A 17,405-nucleotide genomic window follows, 5' to 3' on the forward strand; every position below is an offset into this window, starting at 1 on the left:
TATTTAACCAAGGGTTTTAAATTAAGGAACAAGGTTTGCACAGCAAAAACTGGGAAACATAAGAACCCACTCTCAGGCCTAGCTAAACCTTCAGGTACAGAACTTACCATTAGAATACATAGCAACAGACCAAGCCTCAGCAAGATCCTATTCAAAACCAGGTGGAGGGCTCGAGAGATAGCCCTGCAGTTCAGAGTGCTTGCTGTTCTTGTGGAGGACACCGGTAAGGTTCCCACACCCACATGATGCTATAACACAGTTCCAGGGGATTCGATGTCCTCTTCTAGCCTCTGGGTGTCAGGCATACATGCATACACAGATGAAGGCAACACTCAGACATATAAAGTAAAAATAATAACATTTTAAAAAGTAATGTGAAGAACAATAGAGACAGATAGCTGACATCAGCCTCTGGCCTCTACATATGCATACAAGGTCATGTGCATGTACACACATGCACATAATTCATATATATATATATATATATATATATATATACATACATATACATATATATATATATATATATATATATATATATATATATATATATATATATATATGAATGAGTGGGTCAAGTGACCAAGACTGAAACCTCTGGAAAGTGCCATCCAACAAAATAGGTTTATTTTCCTCAGCTATTTAACTCAACACACTAGCATGATTACATTATAGGTGATCCTTTAAATAAATCATGTATTTGTGTGTGTGTGTGTGTGTGTGTGTGTGTGTGTGTGTACACACGCGAGAGCGCGTATCTGTGCACATGCATGCATACATCATATCGCATGTATGAGGCTTAGAGAGCAACTTGGCAGGAGTCACTTCCTTTTTACATGTAGGTCCCAGGAGTCAAACTGAGGTCAGGCATAGCAGTGAGAGCCTCAACTGCTAAGCTCCCAACCCACATTCTTGCAGTGTGCATTCTTACAAATATTGGGCATTTGGAAAAACTAGGTCTCTATGACTATGTGATTGTCATTTGTGCCCTAAAGGAAATAATTAACTAACAGTGACCCATAAAATGCACCGCAGAGCTCCTGAAAGGCCTAACATATCAGCTGGTAAGCACCTTAGGGCGTAGCACAGCCCAGAATGTTTTTAAAGTGGTGAGAGAAGAGCGTGCTGCTGCTGCTGCCCTTTGAATGGATGCTGGCATCTGTGTGGAGCAGCATCTTTCCTGAGCCCTGTGATGACAGAATGCCTTTAAAGTTTGTGTGTAGCTAAAAGACTGAACTGTGGATTAACTCACTGTGATCTTTCTCTCTTTCAGAGGCGATTATGTAAACGCTCTGGCTCATTACGAGAAGGGCATCACCGGTGATAATAAGGTAACCTTGCATAAATGCGAGATACGCCTAAGGTCCAGGAATACGGTTTCTGTTTTGTTTTAAAATCCAGGTCTTATTTGCATTTAGTTATTCCGTATCTACTAGGTGAGCCTAATTGTTCAGTTTATTAACAATTTACAAGAATATGCTTCAATCACTTTTAATTCACAAAACTAAAGATGGCAATATATTTTATCCATACATCTGTTTGCCATTACATCCTAGATACGAGCTTCTAATTAAGACTAGAAGTAAAATTTTTATTTTATCTCATTTATAGGCCAATATCATTTGGTGAACAAATAGATGAGAAAGCCTGGTCCATCCTAGGAGATTTATATTAGATGCTCCCAAGCGACTGAAGGAGCCATGTGCTCTGTCTGGGAAAGGCCATGGGAGGCAGACCCAGCTTTACACACAATAGAACCAAGTTGACCTTGCCTGTTGATTTCTTTTAAACAAAAACAAAAAACAAAAAACCCAAATTATATACATATGTGTCACAGGCTAACTATGATTTCATACGACTTTTGCTCTTATGAAGTTTCAGTAATCTCTTTGGGCCGGAGAGATGTCTCAGTGGTTAAGAGCACTGGCTACTACTCTTCCAGAGGTCCTAGCTTCAAGTCCTAGTACCCACATGGTTACATTGTCCTTAACTCCAAGCACATATGGTATACAGACACACATGCAAGCAAAATACTCATACACATAACAAAATAAAAATTCTATTAAAAAGTTATATATATATGTATACACATGTATATTTGTATATAAGTATTTATATGTGTATTTATATATGCATATATGCAGAGACCCTGCTGCAAACATGGGAAGTTTAAGGTTGTCTTTAATGACTTAAATAGTTGGCATACATAATATAATCATACATAGTATAGAGATCTTCAATTTGATTAATGATTCCCCCCTTTTATTTTATTTATGGCATTTATGCTATCTATAATAACCAGTAAATTGCTTCTAGATGTAACTTTATACCAAGTGGTATTAACAAGGCATCCTCAAAAGGAATCACCAAACTTTTCTCTTAAGTATAAAAGGCCAAACCCTCTGAGAAGAAACAAGAACTTTGTATTAGCTGATTTTTTTTAAGTGTTAATTTAAAAACTGTGAAAATTTCTTAAAATGGTAAATGAGAGTAAGCCGCAGCCATTGGCTGCTGAAGGACACCGCGGTAAACTAGGATACGATGAGCTAGCATTTGCCTTGCTGTCACAGGAACACGACGAAGTGTGCCTGGCCGGAGTGGCTCAGATGTCCATTCGAATGGGGGACATCCGCAGAGGGGCTAACCAAGCCCTCAAGCACCCCAGCAGGGTCCTCAAAAGAGACTGTGGAGCCATTCTGGAGAACATGAAGGTATCCTTGGTCTTCGTAAATATCCCTGTGCTCCGATCAGAACCGTTCCAGTGCCTAAGTGCCTTTGTCATTGCAGCAATTTTCAGAAGCTGCCCAGCTGTACGAAAAGGGCCAATATTATGACAGAGCTGCCTCGGTCTACATCCGCTGCAAGAACTGGTAAGGGCTAGAAAGGGGTTTCTCTGGGTTCCTCTGCTGCCATCTCTGTAGTTCCTCTGTAGATGAGTTCACGTTCATAGTCACTTCCCAAAGAGCATGCTAAGCCAAATAAAGTATGGGAAAGACAAAACCCTTATTTTTCTGAAAGAGTTAACGCACTCATCTTTATCTTCCTGACCCACTGGTGGGGGTTGGTGGCGGTGTCAGGAACAAAAGCAGTTAAATCTGGATTGTGGCTAAGAGCCAAGATGTTTGCAAGAGTATAGCTGCACTTGAAAAGGAGAGCCAGCACTTGGTTGTGGGCAGGTCCTCCTGGTCAGAAATGGTGTTGATACCGTTCTCGACTCTATGTTTCTAGGGCAAAAGTTGGCGAACTTCTCCCTCATGTCTCCTCTCCTAAGATCCACTTGCAGTATGCCAAAGCCAAGGAGGCAGACGGAAGGTAGGTGTGTGTGTGAAAGCCTGAGAGTGCAAGCCAGGTAGGTCAGCCATGTGCATAGAAGGCAGGCAGAGAGAGAAGACACTTAGCACTGTCCTTCTCGTGGGAAGGACCACACTGCAAACGCTTTCTAGCATGGCACACCTGAATGTATCCAGGCTCAGTCTGCTGTCTCCTCTAAATGAGGCTAAGTACTGAAGTTTTGGCACAATATGGTACGAACATGGTAAGAAAGATGCCTTCAGCATGCTGACGGAGCAAAGACTAGATACAGGATCCCTTGCTGTTTAAGCCACGGTGCAATACTAAATATAGCAATGAAGAGGGACTATCTTAGATGAACTGAGAATCTCTACAACTTAATAGGTACAAGAATCTCAAACCATGACTAGGAAAAGGCCAAGGACAAAAAGATCCAGGAGAGGAAATGTAGTTATGAACTGCACTCCTGAACACTGAAGTTCCACCCCTGATACTAACAAGGGCATGCCACCAGATTTAATGTTTGTCTTTATCTTGAACTAACAACCATGCTATCAAAATGATCTGGTTGTTTTAGCTGATGGAAGTGTAAATTTCTACAGCCCTTGAAAAGTGACTTCAGGGGCTGGAGAGATGGCTCAGTGGTTAAGAGCACTGATTGTTCTTCTAAAGGTCCTGAGTTCAAATCCCAGCAACCACATGGTGGCTCACAACCATCTGTAAAGAGATCTGATGCCCTCTTCTGGGGTGTCTAGAAATAGCTACAGTATACTGATAAATAAATCTTTTTTTAAAAAGTACGAAAGAAAGAAAGAAAGAAAGAAAGAAAGAAAGAAAGAAAGAAAGAAAGAAAGAAAGAAAGAAAGGAAGGAAGGAAGGAAGGAAGGAAGGAAGGAAGGAAGGAAAGAGAGAGAAAGAAAAGAAAGGAAGAAAGAAAATAAGAGGAAGGAAGGAAGGAAGGGAGGGAGGGAGGGAGGGAGGGAGGGAGGGAGGGAGGGAGGGAGGAAGGAAGGAAGGAAGGAAGGAAGGAAGGAAGGAAGGAAGGAAGGAAAGTGGTCTCAGAAGTGTCTGTTGAGAAGACACTCTTCATAGGTTAGTAATGCCTTCCATTGTAGGAAATATATACAGATACACACTGAATGTCTTGTTAAAATTGGAAGAGCAAGCCAGGAAGTGGTGGCACATGCAGAGGTAGGCAGATTTCTGAGTTCAAGGCCAGCCTGGTCTTCCAGGACAGCCAGGGCTATACAGAGAAACCCTGTCTCAAAACAAACAAACTCCCCCCCCACCCCCACCCCCACCCCCACCCCCCCACACACACACACAGACACAAATGGAAGAGCAGAATTAGTCTTGAGCGCCACCTAGAGGTGAACCTGCAAAGATTATGTATCTCACTTCATGCCTATCACCGTAAAGCATTCTGTAATTTCTGTCTTCTAAAATAACTCCACACTGCTAGTACCGTCTTCCCACTTGAAAACAGAAGCACAGGAAATGTAAACAAATGACACACTTTTAGTTCATCGGAGAAAATAAAGTTCACTATCGACCCTTTGCCCTCCATTCATCCACCCTGGAGAGCACACTTGAGTAAAGAAGTCCCTGGCATTTGATTCTGAAGGACAAAGAAGCTCAAGAAAACAGCGGCTGCTATCACCACAATAGAAACGTGTCCCCCACATTTGCTACCCCCAAAAATGACAGCATTGAGAGAGCTTACGAGAACCCCGTTTCTCACAGGTACAAGGAAGCCGTGGTGGCGTATGAAAATGCAAAGCAATGGAACAGTGTCATCCGCATCTACCTGGACCACCTCAACAACCCCGAAAAGGCCGTGAGCATCGTCAGAGAGACCCAGTCTCTGGACGGAGCCAAGATGGTAGCCAGGTGACAGCACACCTACCTGTTCATTTGGACCTTTAAAGGTGTAAAAGAAAGACCCCCTCACCCCTCATCAAACGTATGCATTCTTTTTATGTTTTATTAGCCCAAGATGCTTTGAATGAAATGGCTGTTATGATCAGCATATGAGAATATGCCTGTCAGGTATAAATAGATAACGCAGAACTGCAGTTATGAGATACATTTTTATTTTTACCTCCTGGCTGTTTGGTTTTATAAGTTATGGTATTGGTTATGTTTCTCATTTCTCTGACCAAGTACCTGACCGAAGCAAATTAAGGGAGGGAGGCTTTCTCTTGGCTCGCAGTTCGTGAGCTCCCTGCCAATCATGGTGGGGGTAGGAGTCTGAGGAAACTGGTGGGGTTGCATCCACAGCCGGGAAGCACAGAGAGATGGATGCTGGCCTCACCTCACTTCTTCCTCTCACTTAGACTGCAATCCCAGCCCATGGACTGGTGCTGCCAGCATTAGTGTGGGTCTTCACCCTTCAATACAACTATAACTGAGGAACTACCTCAGACAGACATGCCCAAAAGTTTGCCCCCTGGGTGATTTCTAGATCCTGTCAAGTGGATAATATTAATCACCACAGTCATACACTTGGCACGAGAGTCAAGCTAACTAAAGTCATTGTCATAGGTTCTTTCTGCAGCTTGGTGACTATGGGTCTGCCATCCAGTTTCTGGTTCTGTCCAAATGTAACAATGAAGCCTTCACCTTGGCTCAGCAGCACAACAAAATGGAAATCTACGCAGACATCATTGGTAAATGCTGTTATCTTCCCTACTTTCTCATAAATATGTGTTATCATAGGAACCCTGACTCTTAGGCTCTATGCTCAGAGGGGTGTGCACACAGGCTCGCCTGTATAACCTATGCTGTGTAGACACAGATACACAGACATTACCTGCTGGGTTTCAGGGTCCCTACTGCCTAAAGGTGAGGGGGTTATTACTTACTTTGTCAGCTGCCCAAACTAAAACCCTGTCCCCACTGAATAATGACCCTCGTCCCCAGCCTCTGATGACCATTATTTTACTTTGTCTTTCTGAATGTGAATATTCCAAGTATCTGGTATAAGCAGAGCAATAAAATATTTGCCCTTTTGTGATTGCATGCCCCCTATAAATTAATAAGAGCATGAGAAAAATTATTTCAGACTTCAAGGGAACACATCAGTGGGAAATCATTAGATAACTGGACAACATAAAGACCTGACACCAAAAGGAAGGACAGACAAAAGTAGTGTCAGACCTGGAGGCTGAGACAGGAAGATAGGTTTGAGGCCAACTTGAGTTATAAGGCCCAATAATGAATGGATGGGTGGGTGGATGGACGGATAGATGGACGGATGATGTTTAGATGAATGCTTGGATGGATGGATGCTTGGATGGATGGATGGGTGGATGGATGGATGGACTGATGGATGGGTGGGAGGATGGATGGGTAGGTGGACAGACGGACGGACGGACGGACGGACGGACGGGTGGAAGGAAGGAAGGAAGGAAGGAAGGAAGGAAGGAAGGAAGGAAGGAAGGAAAGAAAGAACAGCAAGCTAGGAAGGAAGGAAAGAACGGCAAGCTGTATTGTGTTTATGTTAGGTATCTAATTTGGCTTCTGATTGTTCTGAAGCCCTAGGTGGGTCATGGTTAAGGTTACACACACAGTGCTTCCTACTGGTTGATAGCATGAGAGTCAGAGTCTGAGAACGATACGTTCTGAGTGAATAACAGAAGATCATAGCCTAAATTTTCACATAAGCTTTATCCTTTCTTCTCATGATTCCTGTTTTCAGTGAAACAGAGGCAAGACAGTATTTATATCTGAAGTAATTATGATAAATTTGCTTTGTGATGAAAATAGACAAGATGGTAGAACTGCTATTCAATTCTGAAGGGCTTTTAGTCTCCTGGTTTTGTTTTTTAAGATTGGTTGGGTTTCGTCGTGTGTGTGTGTGTGTGTGTGTGTCTGTGTGTATGTGTGTGTGTGTGTCTGTGTGTATGTGTGTGTGTGTCTGTGTGTCTGTGTGTGTACACAATGATGTGGGAGAGAAAGCACACATAGCACACACGGAATAGTGTGTTTGGAGGCCAGAGGACAACCTTGTGAGTTGGTTCTCTCCTTCCACTTTGAGTAGATTTTGGGAATCAAACTCAGGTCCTCCGATGGGCACAGCAGTGTACTTTCCCCTGCTGAGCTGTGTCACCTGCCCCAGCCTCCTGCTTGAAGACACCTCTCATAGATAGTTTTTAGATTGGCAATGACAGGTCATCAGGTTCTACTCAGACTTTGTACTCAGTGAGTGTCTGTTGTAGGTGCTGAAGACACAACTAATGAAGACTATCAAAGTATCGCCTTATATTTTGAAGGAGAAAAAAGACATTTTCAGGCTGGAAAATTCTTCTTACTGTGTGGCCAGTATTCACGGGTTAGTATTTGCCAAGGAAACATCCCACAGGACTGATTGTAGGAAATATTCTAGATGCCAGTATGTTCCAGACACTGAGACTTGAAATCTCAGTGTCAGCTTCTGTTGGCACTGGAGCTCAGCCTGGGCAAAGCCAGCTTTGAAATCTCCTTCCTCACACGTACATACACAGGCTCCCTGCAGTCTCTCACCTCTGCCCCATGTAGTCTAAGCACCATCAGTGTAATCCCAAGCCGGGCTTCCCTGCATCCCGTGACATAGTGCACAGTGCTCCAGCCTCCAGTGTCTCTGCCGCTAAGTCATCCTTTTGCTCCCCTAGTAGAACTCACTCTGCCCAAGGCAGACAGGGAGTACAGTGTCCAAAGAAGAGGCACTGGGGTTGAGGTGACCGTGAGCGCTGGATCATCTGCATCTTGCCTGAAGGAGCGGGTGCTGCTGCAGACTATAAACTGGCAAACGGCTGCCATTCAGGAGGCCTCGCACCACAGGGCCCAATCACAGGAGCCTTCAAGAGAAACAGAAGTCTAAGTCTCCCTACTTCAAGAGGCCCAAATATTTGCAGAATACCTCACTGACCAAGGAAAACACGTCTGCGAATGCGGCCCACAGGCTGCCAGTTTGCCATTTTTAGAAGATGTCCAGACTCCTTACCTGACACGCAAGCTAATTCCCCACTGGCTGGCCAGCCTGGGCATCCCACGACGGCCTCCAGCTGTTTCTGTGAAAGTATGCCTCACTAGACACTTGCAGCAAGGCCTCTGCCAGCCTCACCCTCGTGTTTCCTCAGTGACTACCCCAGACCTCTTTATTCTGCATATCTTTGTCCCTCTGTGACCTTCATGTCACCCCACACACAACCTTCTTTCCTCCTCAGAACACCTAAAACCAACTTCCCACATAGCCCTTTGTCTTGTGCGTTTCTTCATAGGTGTGTGCTTATGAAAAGGACAGGACTGTGTGACTGTCACCTGCTGGCACCTATCACCTCAGAGTGCATCTAACAGAAAAGGGGGTCCATGTCAGGCAGCTCCTGCTCTTCTTCAGACCCCAGCCCAGCCCATGAACAAGCGAGGGTGCCCATAAATGTTAAATGAAGGGACTAGGGACTCAGCCCTAAGCACCTGTCTGGCTTCGTGAGAGGCACACATAAGACAAAAGAGTGAATTAAATCATTAAACCTTCCCAGGGAGGAGAACACATTTTACATTTTCTGTTTACCATAAATCAGAACTAGACTCTTCAGAAGGTTCTCTGGATCCTTCCGCTTTGACAAACTAGACTCAGCCTTTGAAGTAGATCTGCCAGCGTGGTGGCACATGCCTTAAATCTCAGCATTTAGGAGACAGAGGCAGGCAGGTCTCTGTGAGGTCACAGCTTGGTCTGCACAGTGAGTTCCTGGCCAGCCAGTGAAAGAGACACTGTCCCACAAAACCAGGCCGAAGACCCAGAGCTGTGCAGACCCCTGGTTGAGATCAGAGCACTGTTGTAAAAGCTGACTTTCCCAGCTCTCAGGGCCTGACAAATTCTGGCTGCTGTCCATTTCTCATTTTAGGCACTAAAGCACTTCCTGAAATGCCCAAGCTCAGAAGATAATGTGGCAATAGAAATGGCAATCGAAACTGTAAGTAAATTCAGAATCGAAACTTTGAAGAATGCCAGTAGTTTGTTGTTGTTTGTCTGTGTCCTTGAAGGAGGCAGGAATGTAGCTCAGTTGGTGAGTGTATTCAGGAGGCCCTAGATTCAGTCCCCAGACTGCTTGGTGGTATATGCCTGCAATCCCAGGAGGCGGAGAGAGAAAGATTCAGGATTATCCTCTGCTACATAGTGAGTTCGAGGCCAGCCTGGGTTATTTGAGACCCCTGTCTTAAAACCAAACAGAAATGTCCAAATACATGGAAAAATTTACCAAACTGAATAACAAACTCCTTCTGCTGACACACAATCCTTATTCACAGCCCCACCCTCTTTCCTAAATTGTTTTCAGGCAAACAAGTTTTATCCTTTCCTATCAGGACACACTATCCGAGTCGTGAAGAACCTGAAGGCCGTCCTTTGGGTAGAACTTGCTTGTAGTAAATGTGACAAATGCTGCTCCATTTCCCCTAAGCCCTAAGTCTGCAGCTCTCACACTGGGGAAGGAGAAGGTCAGACTGGATTGCAGGAGCTTGCTGGACAGCCAGCCTGGCTAGAATGGCAGCTTTGGGTGTAGTCAGAGACCCTGTCTCAAAAACATAAGGTGAAGGACAATAGAAGAACCTGACATTGCCATTGGCATGTGCCCACACACATGCATATATGTACACACACATGCATATACACACATGTATATGTACACACATGCATATATATACACACGTGCATATGAACACACATGCACATATATACACACGTGCATTTACATAAACATATATATATATACACACACAAGTATATATATGCATGCATGCACCACACACACACACCAATGTTTGAGTTCAGATTCTCAGATTAAGATGGTGTTGTGTCCCTGAAACTAGGATTATAAAACAGTTGTGACCTGCCTGATGTGGGTGCTAGGAATTAAACTGGAGTCCTCTGGAAGAACAGCAAATGCCCCTCAATGTTTTATTGAAGCATCCAAGAAGTACATTCTCTGTGTCTATACAAAGAGAAAGAGCATACTTTGATACAAGCAGCTAAGAAAAGCTATACCATCTAAGGATCTAATTGAGGAAGACTACACACCAATGAAAAAGGACTCCAGGCTAAATTGTGTTTCATGTTGTTAGGTTTTTTTAATTCCATTTCCTTAGCAGAAAGTTGTTTGATCTTCAGCCCCCACTCCCCCTCCCTGCAGAGTTTAAGATGCAGAATTTGATGAGGTTTCTCTCTTATGAAACAGGTGGGCCAGGCCAAAGATGAACTGCTGACCAATCAGCTGATCGACCACCTGATGGGGGAGAGCGATGGCATGCCAAAGGTACAGGAGATTCTGCAGGGCGGGTGCCTGTGCCCTAGTCTTGTCTTCTCTGGTCTTCTGTTCACCTGTCCTGACTTGACACACTTATACAAGTGTCACCCGGAAAGTAGCCACAGCCATGTTAGAAAGTGCCATAAATGCCAGAGTGGACCTGTACAATAGCTGCCTCTCCCATGTAACTGTCCTCCCCCATGTAACAGTCCTTCCCCCATGTAAAAGTCTTCTCATATATAATAGTCCTCCTCATGTAACAGTACTCCCCATGTAATAGTTTTCCCCTATGTAACAGTCCTCCCCATGTAGTAGTGCTCCCCCATGTAACAGTTCTCCCCCATATAACAGTCCCCCCATGTAACAGTCCTCCCCCATGTAACAGTCCCCCCATGTAACAGTCCTCCCCCATGTAAGTCCTCCCCCATGTAACAGTCCTCTCCCCATGTAACAGTCCCCCCCATGTAACAGTCCCCCCCCATGTAAATCCTCCCCCATGTAACAGTCCTCCCCCCATGTAACAGTCCCCCCATGTAACAGTCCCCCCATGTAAGTCTTCACCCCATGTAACAACCCTCCCCATGTAACAGTCCCCCCATGTGTCAGTCCTCCCCCATGTAACAGTCCTCCCCCCATGTAACAGTCCCCCCATGTAACAGTCCCCCCATGTAAGTCTTCACCCCATGTAACAACCCTCCCCATGTAACAGTCCTCCCCCATGTAAGTCCTCCCCCATGTAACAGTCCTTCCCCCCATGTAACAGTCCTCCCCCCATGTAACAGTCCTCCCCCCATGTAACAAACAGTCCTCCCCATGTAACAATCCTCCCCATGTAACAGTCCTCCCCATGTAACAGTCCTCCCCCATGTAACAGTCCTCCCCCCATGTAACAGTCCTCCCCACCCAGCTTTTTCTAAACTGTTATAATTTTATTCTAGAAATTGTATAAAATAATTATTGAAATTGTTGACTTAGCACTGAGCCCTAAAAACAAGTGTTTTGAGCCGGGCATGGTGGCGCACGCCTTTGATCCCAGCACTTGGGAGGCAGATGCAGGCAGATTTCTGAGTTCTGGTCTACAGAGTGAGCTCCAGGACAGCCAGAGCTATACAGAGAAACCCTGTCTCAAAAAACAAAAAAAAAAAACAAAAAACAAAAAAAAAAGTGTTTTATCTATAATTTTAAAATTGTAGAATATAAAGTCATCTTAAACATAAGTCATAGGTCAGGCTAAAAGTGTCAGATGTCAGAATCCATGGTCTCTGCAGATTACTGCAGGAGATCTGCCTTCCCCATCCTGGTGAGGACAGATGTCATGCCTGAGGAAGCACCCCGGAGCCCTTTGTACCCCTTTGTCTTCATGTGCAAAGCCATCTGCTGTGACAGTCATTGCTGAGGAGAGACAGCAGTGCCCTCACCGTGGGCAGGAGACTGAATCTCACTCAGTACTCCTTACCTTTATCTTACAGTGATGTCATGGAGACCCAGAGGTGCCTAGTGACTTGACAAAAGGCACAGTCCCTTGTTTGCTGTCCCACACCCTCTCCCATTGTGTCAGCTAACCTTGGTAACTTGGAAACCATTCCCAAGTACAGAGTGAAACAGCCTTGGTTTGGAATCCAGGGGAAAGTGGTGGTGGCATTGTGAACAAAAGAGACTTCCATGGGTGTTAAAATGTCCCGGTCTGCAGTCCAGGAGGGGCTGTGTGGAGCAGGCCTCCAGGAATAGTGTGCACCTGGGTCACTTTGCTCCAGAGCCTAACTCTGTCCCGTTCTGTTCACCTTCCCATCCACAAAACTAACACAGGGCACACCTGAGGGTTTAGCTCAGTTAAACCCCCCCCCACCCCCCTTAGAATAAGCACCCACACATACTCAGCTGGGCAAACATTCCACGAGCCAACTTGCTGGCTTTTAAAAAGGTCACTTCTGTTTCTGGGAGCTCAATGTGGTTATGACTAAAAGAAACACAGTTACAGGTGTTTCTCTCTCCGCACGGCTAATGAAGAAAGTGATGTCTTGCTAATGGTTTGTGCACCAGGACGCCAAGTACCTGTTCCGCTTGTACATGGCGCTAAAGCAGTACCGTGAAGCAGCCCGGACCGCCATCATCATCGCCAGAGAAGAGCAGTCTGCAGGTGTGTTCCTAACACTAACTGGTTCCTGAGGTGCTAGGGCTCAAGCCAGGACCCAGCCTATACCAGGACAGGGCTTTACCACCAAGCTATGTCTCTAGCACCAGGTCCCTGATAAGTTTTTCTACCTAAACAGGTACTGGAAGAAAGGCCAGTAAAGAGTAGCTAGCTTCTAGCCTAGGCTGCCTGACTCCAGAGGACTCCAGATCCCGTTTTCTAGGATGCAGAGAAGGAAAAGTCATGCCCTAGCCCAAGGGATGTGAAGTGACTACACGGAGGCCCTTTGCTGGGCTGTTTCTTCTCTGCATGTGCACTGTGTGTCCTCTCCAACACCCCGACAGCATTCCCCTCAAACTGCATGTATTTGGCCTTCACACGTAAAAGATGTTGGCTGTTATCATTATGGACCTGGCTCTTCATAACCTGCAGAGCTACTTAGTGGAGTCTTAAGAATAGCTGTGTTTACTTGCGTGTTCTGTACATACTTATTGAGTAGTCAGTGACCTTGTCTGAGATTGTCACTCACATTTGTGTCTGCTCACGTTGACACCTGCTGTCTCTCAGATGCACGCCAGGAACTCGGGACCCAGAGAGAACTGGGCCACAGTTCTGCCCTTAAGGGTCACGATTAGAAGCAAGAGAAAGGAATTGAGTTCAGAGTTGTTATTCAGGGTGACAAGTGCTGCAGTAGAGAAAGAAATCTGACCAGAAGGGCCCAGGGCCTCCTAAAGATGAGGTGTGGGCAGAGATGGGGGATGTAAGAGCAAGAGATGAGGCTGCTGCCTGCCTGGGAAGGCGCAGGCCAGCCCCAACATGGCTGTGAGCCTGTGCGCAAGAACTTTGGCTGGATCGATCGCACTGCCTTTGGGGATGGGGATGGGGTGTCTGCTTTTGTGGTACTGGTGATTACAGCTTCACGCATACTAGATAATCCTGCCACTGAGCTGTGACACCCACCCCCTTTGGAGGACTGGGGTGTTGGCTTGGAGTAAGGCTTGAGATTTTGGAAACCCTGACATCCTGTTGAGGCTCCAGAGGAAAGTTAATCAGCGGAAGAGCGTGGGGGCTCTAACCATGGGCCTGAGGAGGAGGCTGAACTTGAAGGACTCAGTGCACTTTGTGGGAGCCTCTAAGACACCAGCATTTTTACCAGAGTGATTCACTGTCTGTTATTACCATCAACAAAATAGGAAAAAACTGTTAATAACATGACTAATAGACATACTTGTAAGACAAGTGTCCAGTCTCACATCTTCCATGGTAATACCATTTTCTCTTTTGCCAAGGAAACTATCGGAATGCACACGATGTTCTTTTCAGTATGTACGCAGAACTTAAAGCCCAGAAGATCAAGATCCCCTCCGAAATGGCCACCAACCTCATGATCCTGCACAGTTACATTCTCGTGAAGGTGAGGCCTGGACAGAGTGGTAGGCGTGGGCGCCGGGGGGGTCTGCTCACACAGTGGGGCTTCCCTCGGGGGCCTGTCCGAGCATCAGAGCTGTTTCTTGTGTCTCTATTCTCAAGCAGCAAAAGCAATATGCAGGCCAGCTGCAGTGTACTGTCCTTTATATGCCGAGGGACAAGAAGTAACAAGTACAGCAGTGAGGGCTAAAAGGAGCAGCCTGAAGAACCGAGCTGGGGGGAGGGAGGGTAGTGAGGACACCAAATTCCAGTAACGGAGGGGAGGGGAGGAAGAAAGATGGGAGCAGATTTTGCTATGTATACTTTCCCATTTTGGGGGCTTTGTTTTTGTTTTTGAGACAGGGTCTCTCTATGTAGGTCAGGCTGGCCTGTTTGTTGCTAAGTGTGTATTTGGGGTCTTTTTGTTTGGTTGCTTTGGTTTTTATATTCTCTGCATGCACATAGATGGGGACTTGAGTCTAGGGCCTCACACAAAATAGACAAGCACAGCTCCCAACCCTACATAGGGTTTTCTTTTTGTTTTGTTATTATTAGCTTTAAGATAGCCACACTGTTTATACCTGGCTGCACTGGGACTTGCCGTGTAAACCAGGCTGGTTTTGAAACTGGCAATTTTCCTGCCTCTGCTTCCCCATTACCAGTGCTAGGGCTACAAGAATATGCCACCACCCCTGGCTCCTCTGTTATTAAGATTTACTTATTTGTATTATTCTAAAGTGTGTGTGTGTGTGTGTGTGTGTGTGTGTGTGTGTGTGTGCACAAGCAGAAACCATGGGCATTAGTTCCCCCTGGAGCTGGAGTTACAGGTTATGATCTACCCAACATTGGTACTGGTAGAGGATCTCAAGTCTACTGAGCCATCTCTTTAGCTACCCCCACCCCCACCCCCACCCTCACTCCCACCCCCATATGTATATTATACACTTAGGGTTTTGTAAAGATGTAGACAGGCCTGAATTTACATATTTTTCCCAAAATGTCAGTACTACCAAAGTTTCTCTTCCTAGGAGTGCTAAATCAGTTCGTCTGTCCAGCCCTGCAAGCTCGTTTAATCTTGATGGCCCCTCACACAGTCAAGTTACAAAGGATTAAAATCCTAATTATCAGCTAGATAGATAGTGACCAACAGAACCTTCTAGTGGCAGAACAGTGTCTGTGCTGACCAGTATGGTGGTCCCGTGCCAGGCTGAGGAACATCTGGCATGGAGCTGGTACAGCAGATAGAGTGAACTTTTACACTTCATGTAATTTTTAGATTTACATAGCCATGGTAAACCCTACAGGCCCAAAACACTAATTATAAAGAATAGGTATTTAGATTCCAACATTCAGCCCTGGGAGTGCAGTTCCCTTGAGGCCTCTGGAGGAACCTCCTGGGGTGGGGGAAGGCTGGAGAGGCAGAGAAGTCTTTGCTAGCATCAGACATAAGAGATGATGCCAGTGTCTCTCAGGACTGCAAATCCAGCAAAATGAAGGCAGAAGTAGAAAGAAGTTCAGAACGAGGTGGTGGGGAAAGCTGATTCTGGAAGGATCGAGCCATGCACAGCTGGGCCAGACTCTTCCATGATGAGCCAGCCTGTCACTCCCCTCCATGCCTGAGCACCCTGTGGCTTCACCTTTAGGCCAGTCTCTCACACAGAAGGGAGCACTGCCAGAACTTTCTAAAATCTGTGACCGTGGTATCCAAACCACTTAACCCTTGGACTGGGCATGTGGCTCACACTTTTAATCCTAGCACTTGGGAGGCAGACGGGGGTGGAACTCTGAATCCCAGGAGAGACTGATCTACATAGTGAGTTCCAGGACAGCTAAGGCTACCTAGAGAGACTGTGACTCAAAAAACCAAAACAAGGCAGGATGGTGGTGGTGCACACCTTTAATCCCAGGGCTCAGGAGGCAGAAGCAGGCAGATCTCTGAGTTTGAGGCCAGCCTGGTGTACAGAGGAAATTTTAGGACAGCCAGGGCTACACAGAGAGAGAAACCTTGCCTTGAAAAAAGACAGAACAAAACAAAAAAAGATGATGACAACAAACAAAACTGTTTAACCCTGTCAGGGCTGAAGAGATTAATGTAACCCTGTCACAGTATCTTTGTGGCTTTGGTCTGGGCATCTACCTCCCCCCCCACACACACACACACACTGCATCCTATCCCACCTTCTTGTTTCCCAAGCCCCATTCATAACTGCCTTGCTTTAGGCCCTCCCGCCATAGGCTCAACTCACTTCCTTTCACAAGCCCTCCTCTCCTCCCTCTTAGACCTTGACTCACTCAGCACTCGGGCTCACTACAACTTAGACAATTTGTTAGCCCCATAAAGGCCAGTTTACCTGTTTCTACATAAAAGATGGACCAAGGATCTGAATTTACCTTGGGTGGCCCAAGACAGAATACAATACATAGCTGTGGTGCCAGGTTCAAGCTGTTGAAGGTCACAGGACAGGGCCATGGTGCCGGGGACAAGCTATTGAAGGGAAAATTAGGAGGCAGCATCCCAGTACCAGGAGCCAGGCCAGGCTTGAGAATCTCGGCTTAGCCATGTTTTGGGCCACAAGCAAGAAGTTGTTTGAGGAAGCAAACATGCATTGGAGCTAATATAAGGCTGCAAAAATGAAAGACATAATTTATTTCAGATTCATGTTAAGAGTGGAGACCATATGAAGGGAGCGCGCATGCTCATTCGGGTGGCCAACAATATCAGCAAGTTCCCATCACGTAAGTACTGTCTCCACAGAGCTCTGTGCACACCTCAGGCCTCAGACAGGTGCTGAGGTGTGCACTTCCCCAACCAGGCATGTTCACAGTTCCCTGTGTGGTGACATCATGTATCCACATGATTCCAGGTAGTAGGCTGAAGTTCCTAAGACCACCCCAAAATTTGACACTTGTCCCAGAACCACAATATGGCTGAGCACGTTAGTGCGGTAGCTAAGGTCTAAGCCAGCAGAACAAGGTGCCTGGGGCAAAGCCTAAAGAAAACCAAGTGCAGGCACAAGCCTTTCAGAGTCCCCTCTGGGGACAATCACACAGAACCTGAGTCATACCTCCCCCAGAGCAAGTTGGGACACTAAGTCTGAAGTGTACACCAGGAGTGCATTACATTCACAGCCGAGGGCTTTCACTGGCAGCTGGTCACCACGGAACCTCCTGCCTGACATGTTCTCACTGCCAGAAAGAGAGGAGCCAGCACGTGTATACATAGGTGCCTCAAGACCCCCACCAGCCCTGGAAACGGGGACCTGCCCCAAAGCTGAGGCCCCAGAGGCAGGCTC

At 46.0% G+C, this 17,405-nt stretch overlaps 1 protein-coding gene across 3 annotated transcripts in view; it reads left to right on the forward strand.

Annotated features, from left to right (window-relative positions):
- Nucleotides 1-17,405, forward strand: part of Wdr19 (WD repeat domain 19) — a 60,720-nt gene that overhangs the window by 38,589 nt on the left and 4,726 nt on the right. For 2 of the 3 annotated variants that reach the window (NM_153391.2, NM_001359879.1), the window contains exons 21-32: nt 1,274-1,331; nt 2,571-2,711; nt 2,788-2,870; nt 3,229-3,312; nt 5,035-5,181; nt 5,836-5,960; nt 7,512-7,624; nt 9,177-9,245; nt 10,506-10,583; nt 12,615-12,711; nt 13,995-14,119; nt 16,767-16,848. In NM_153391.2, the coding sequence (NP_700440.2) occupies nt 1,274-1,331; nt 2,571-2,711; nt 2,788-2,870; nt 3,229-3,312; nt 5,035-5,181; nt 5,836-5,960; nt 7,512-7,624; nt 9,177-9,245; nt 10,506-10,583; nt 12,615-12,711; nt 13,995-14,119; nt 16,767-16,848 (1,202 nt within the window). Of the gene's footprint in view, nt 1-1,273; nt 1,332-2,570; nt 2,712-2,787; nt 2,871-3,228; nt 3,313-5,034; nt 5,182-5,835; nt 6,303-7,511; nt 7,625-9,176; nt 9,246-10,505; nt 10,584-12,614; nt 12,712-13,994; nt 14,120-16,766; nt 16,849-17,405 lie in introns of those variants that run through there. The other variant, NM_001359880.1, reaches the window with a different exon arrangement.

This window comes from Mus musculus, chromosome 5 (assembly GCF_000001635.26).
Source record: "Mus musculus strain C57BL/6J chromosome 5, GRCm38.p6 C57BL/6J".
Classification (NCBI taxonomy): domain Eukaryota; kingdom Metazoa; phylum Chordata; class Mammalia; order Rodentia; family Muridae; genus Mus; species Mus musculus.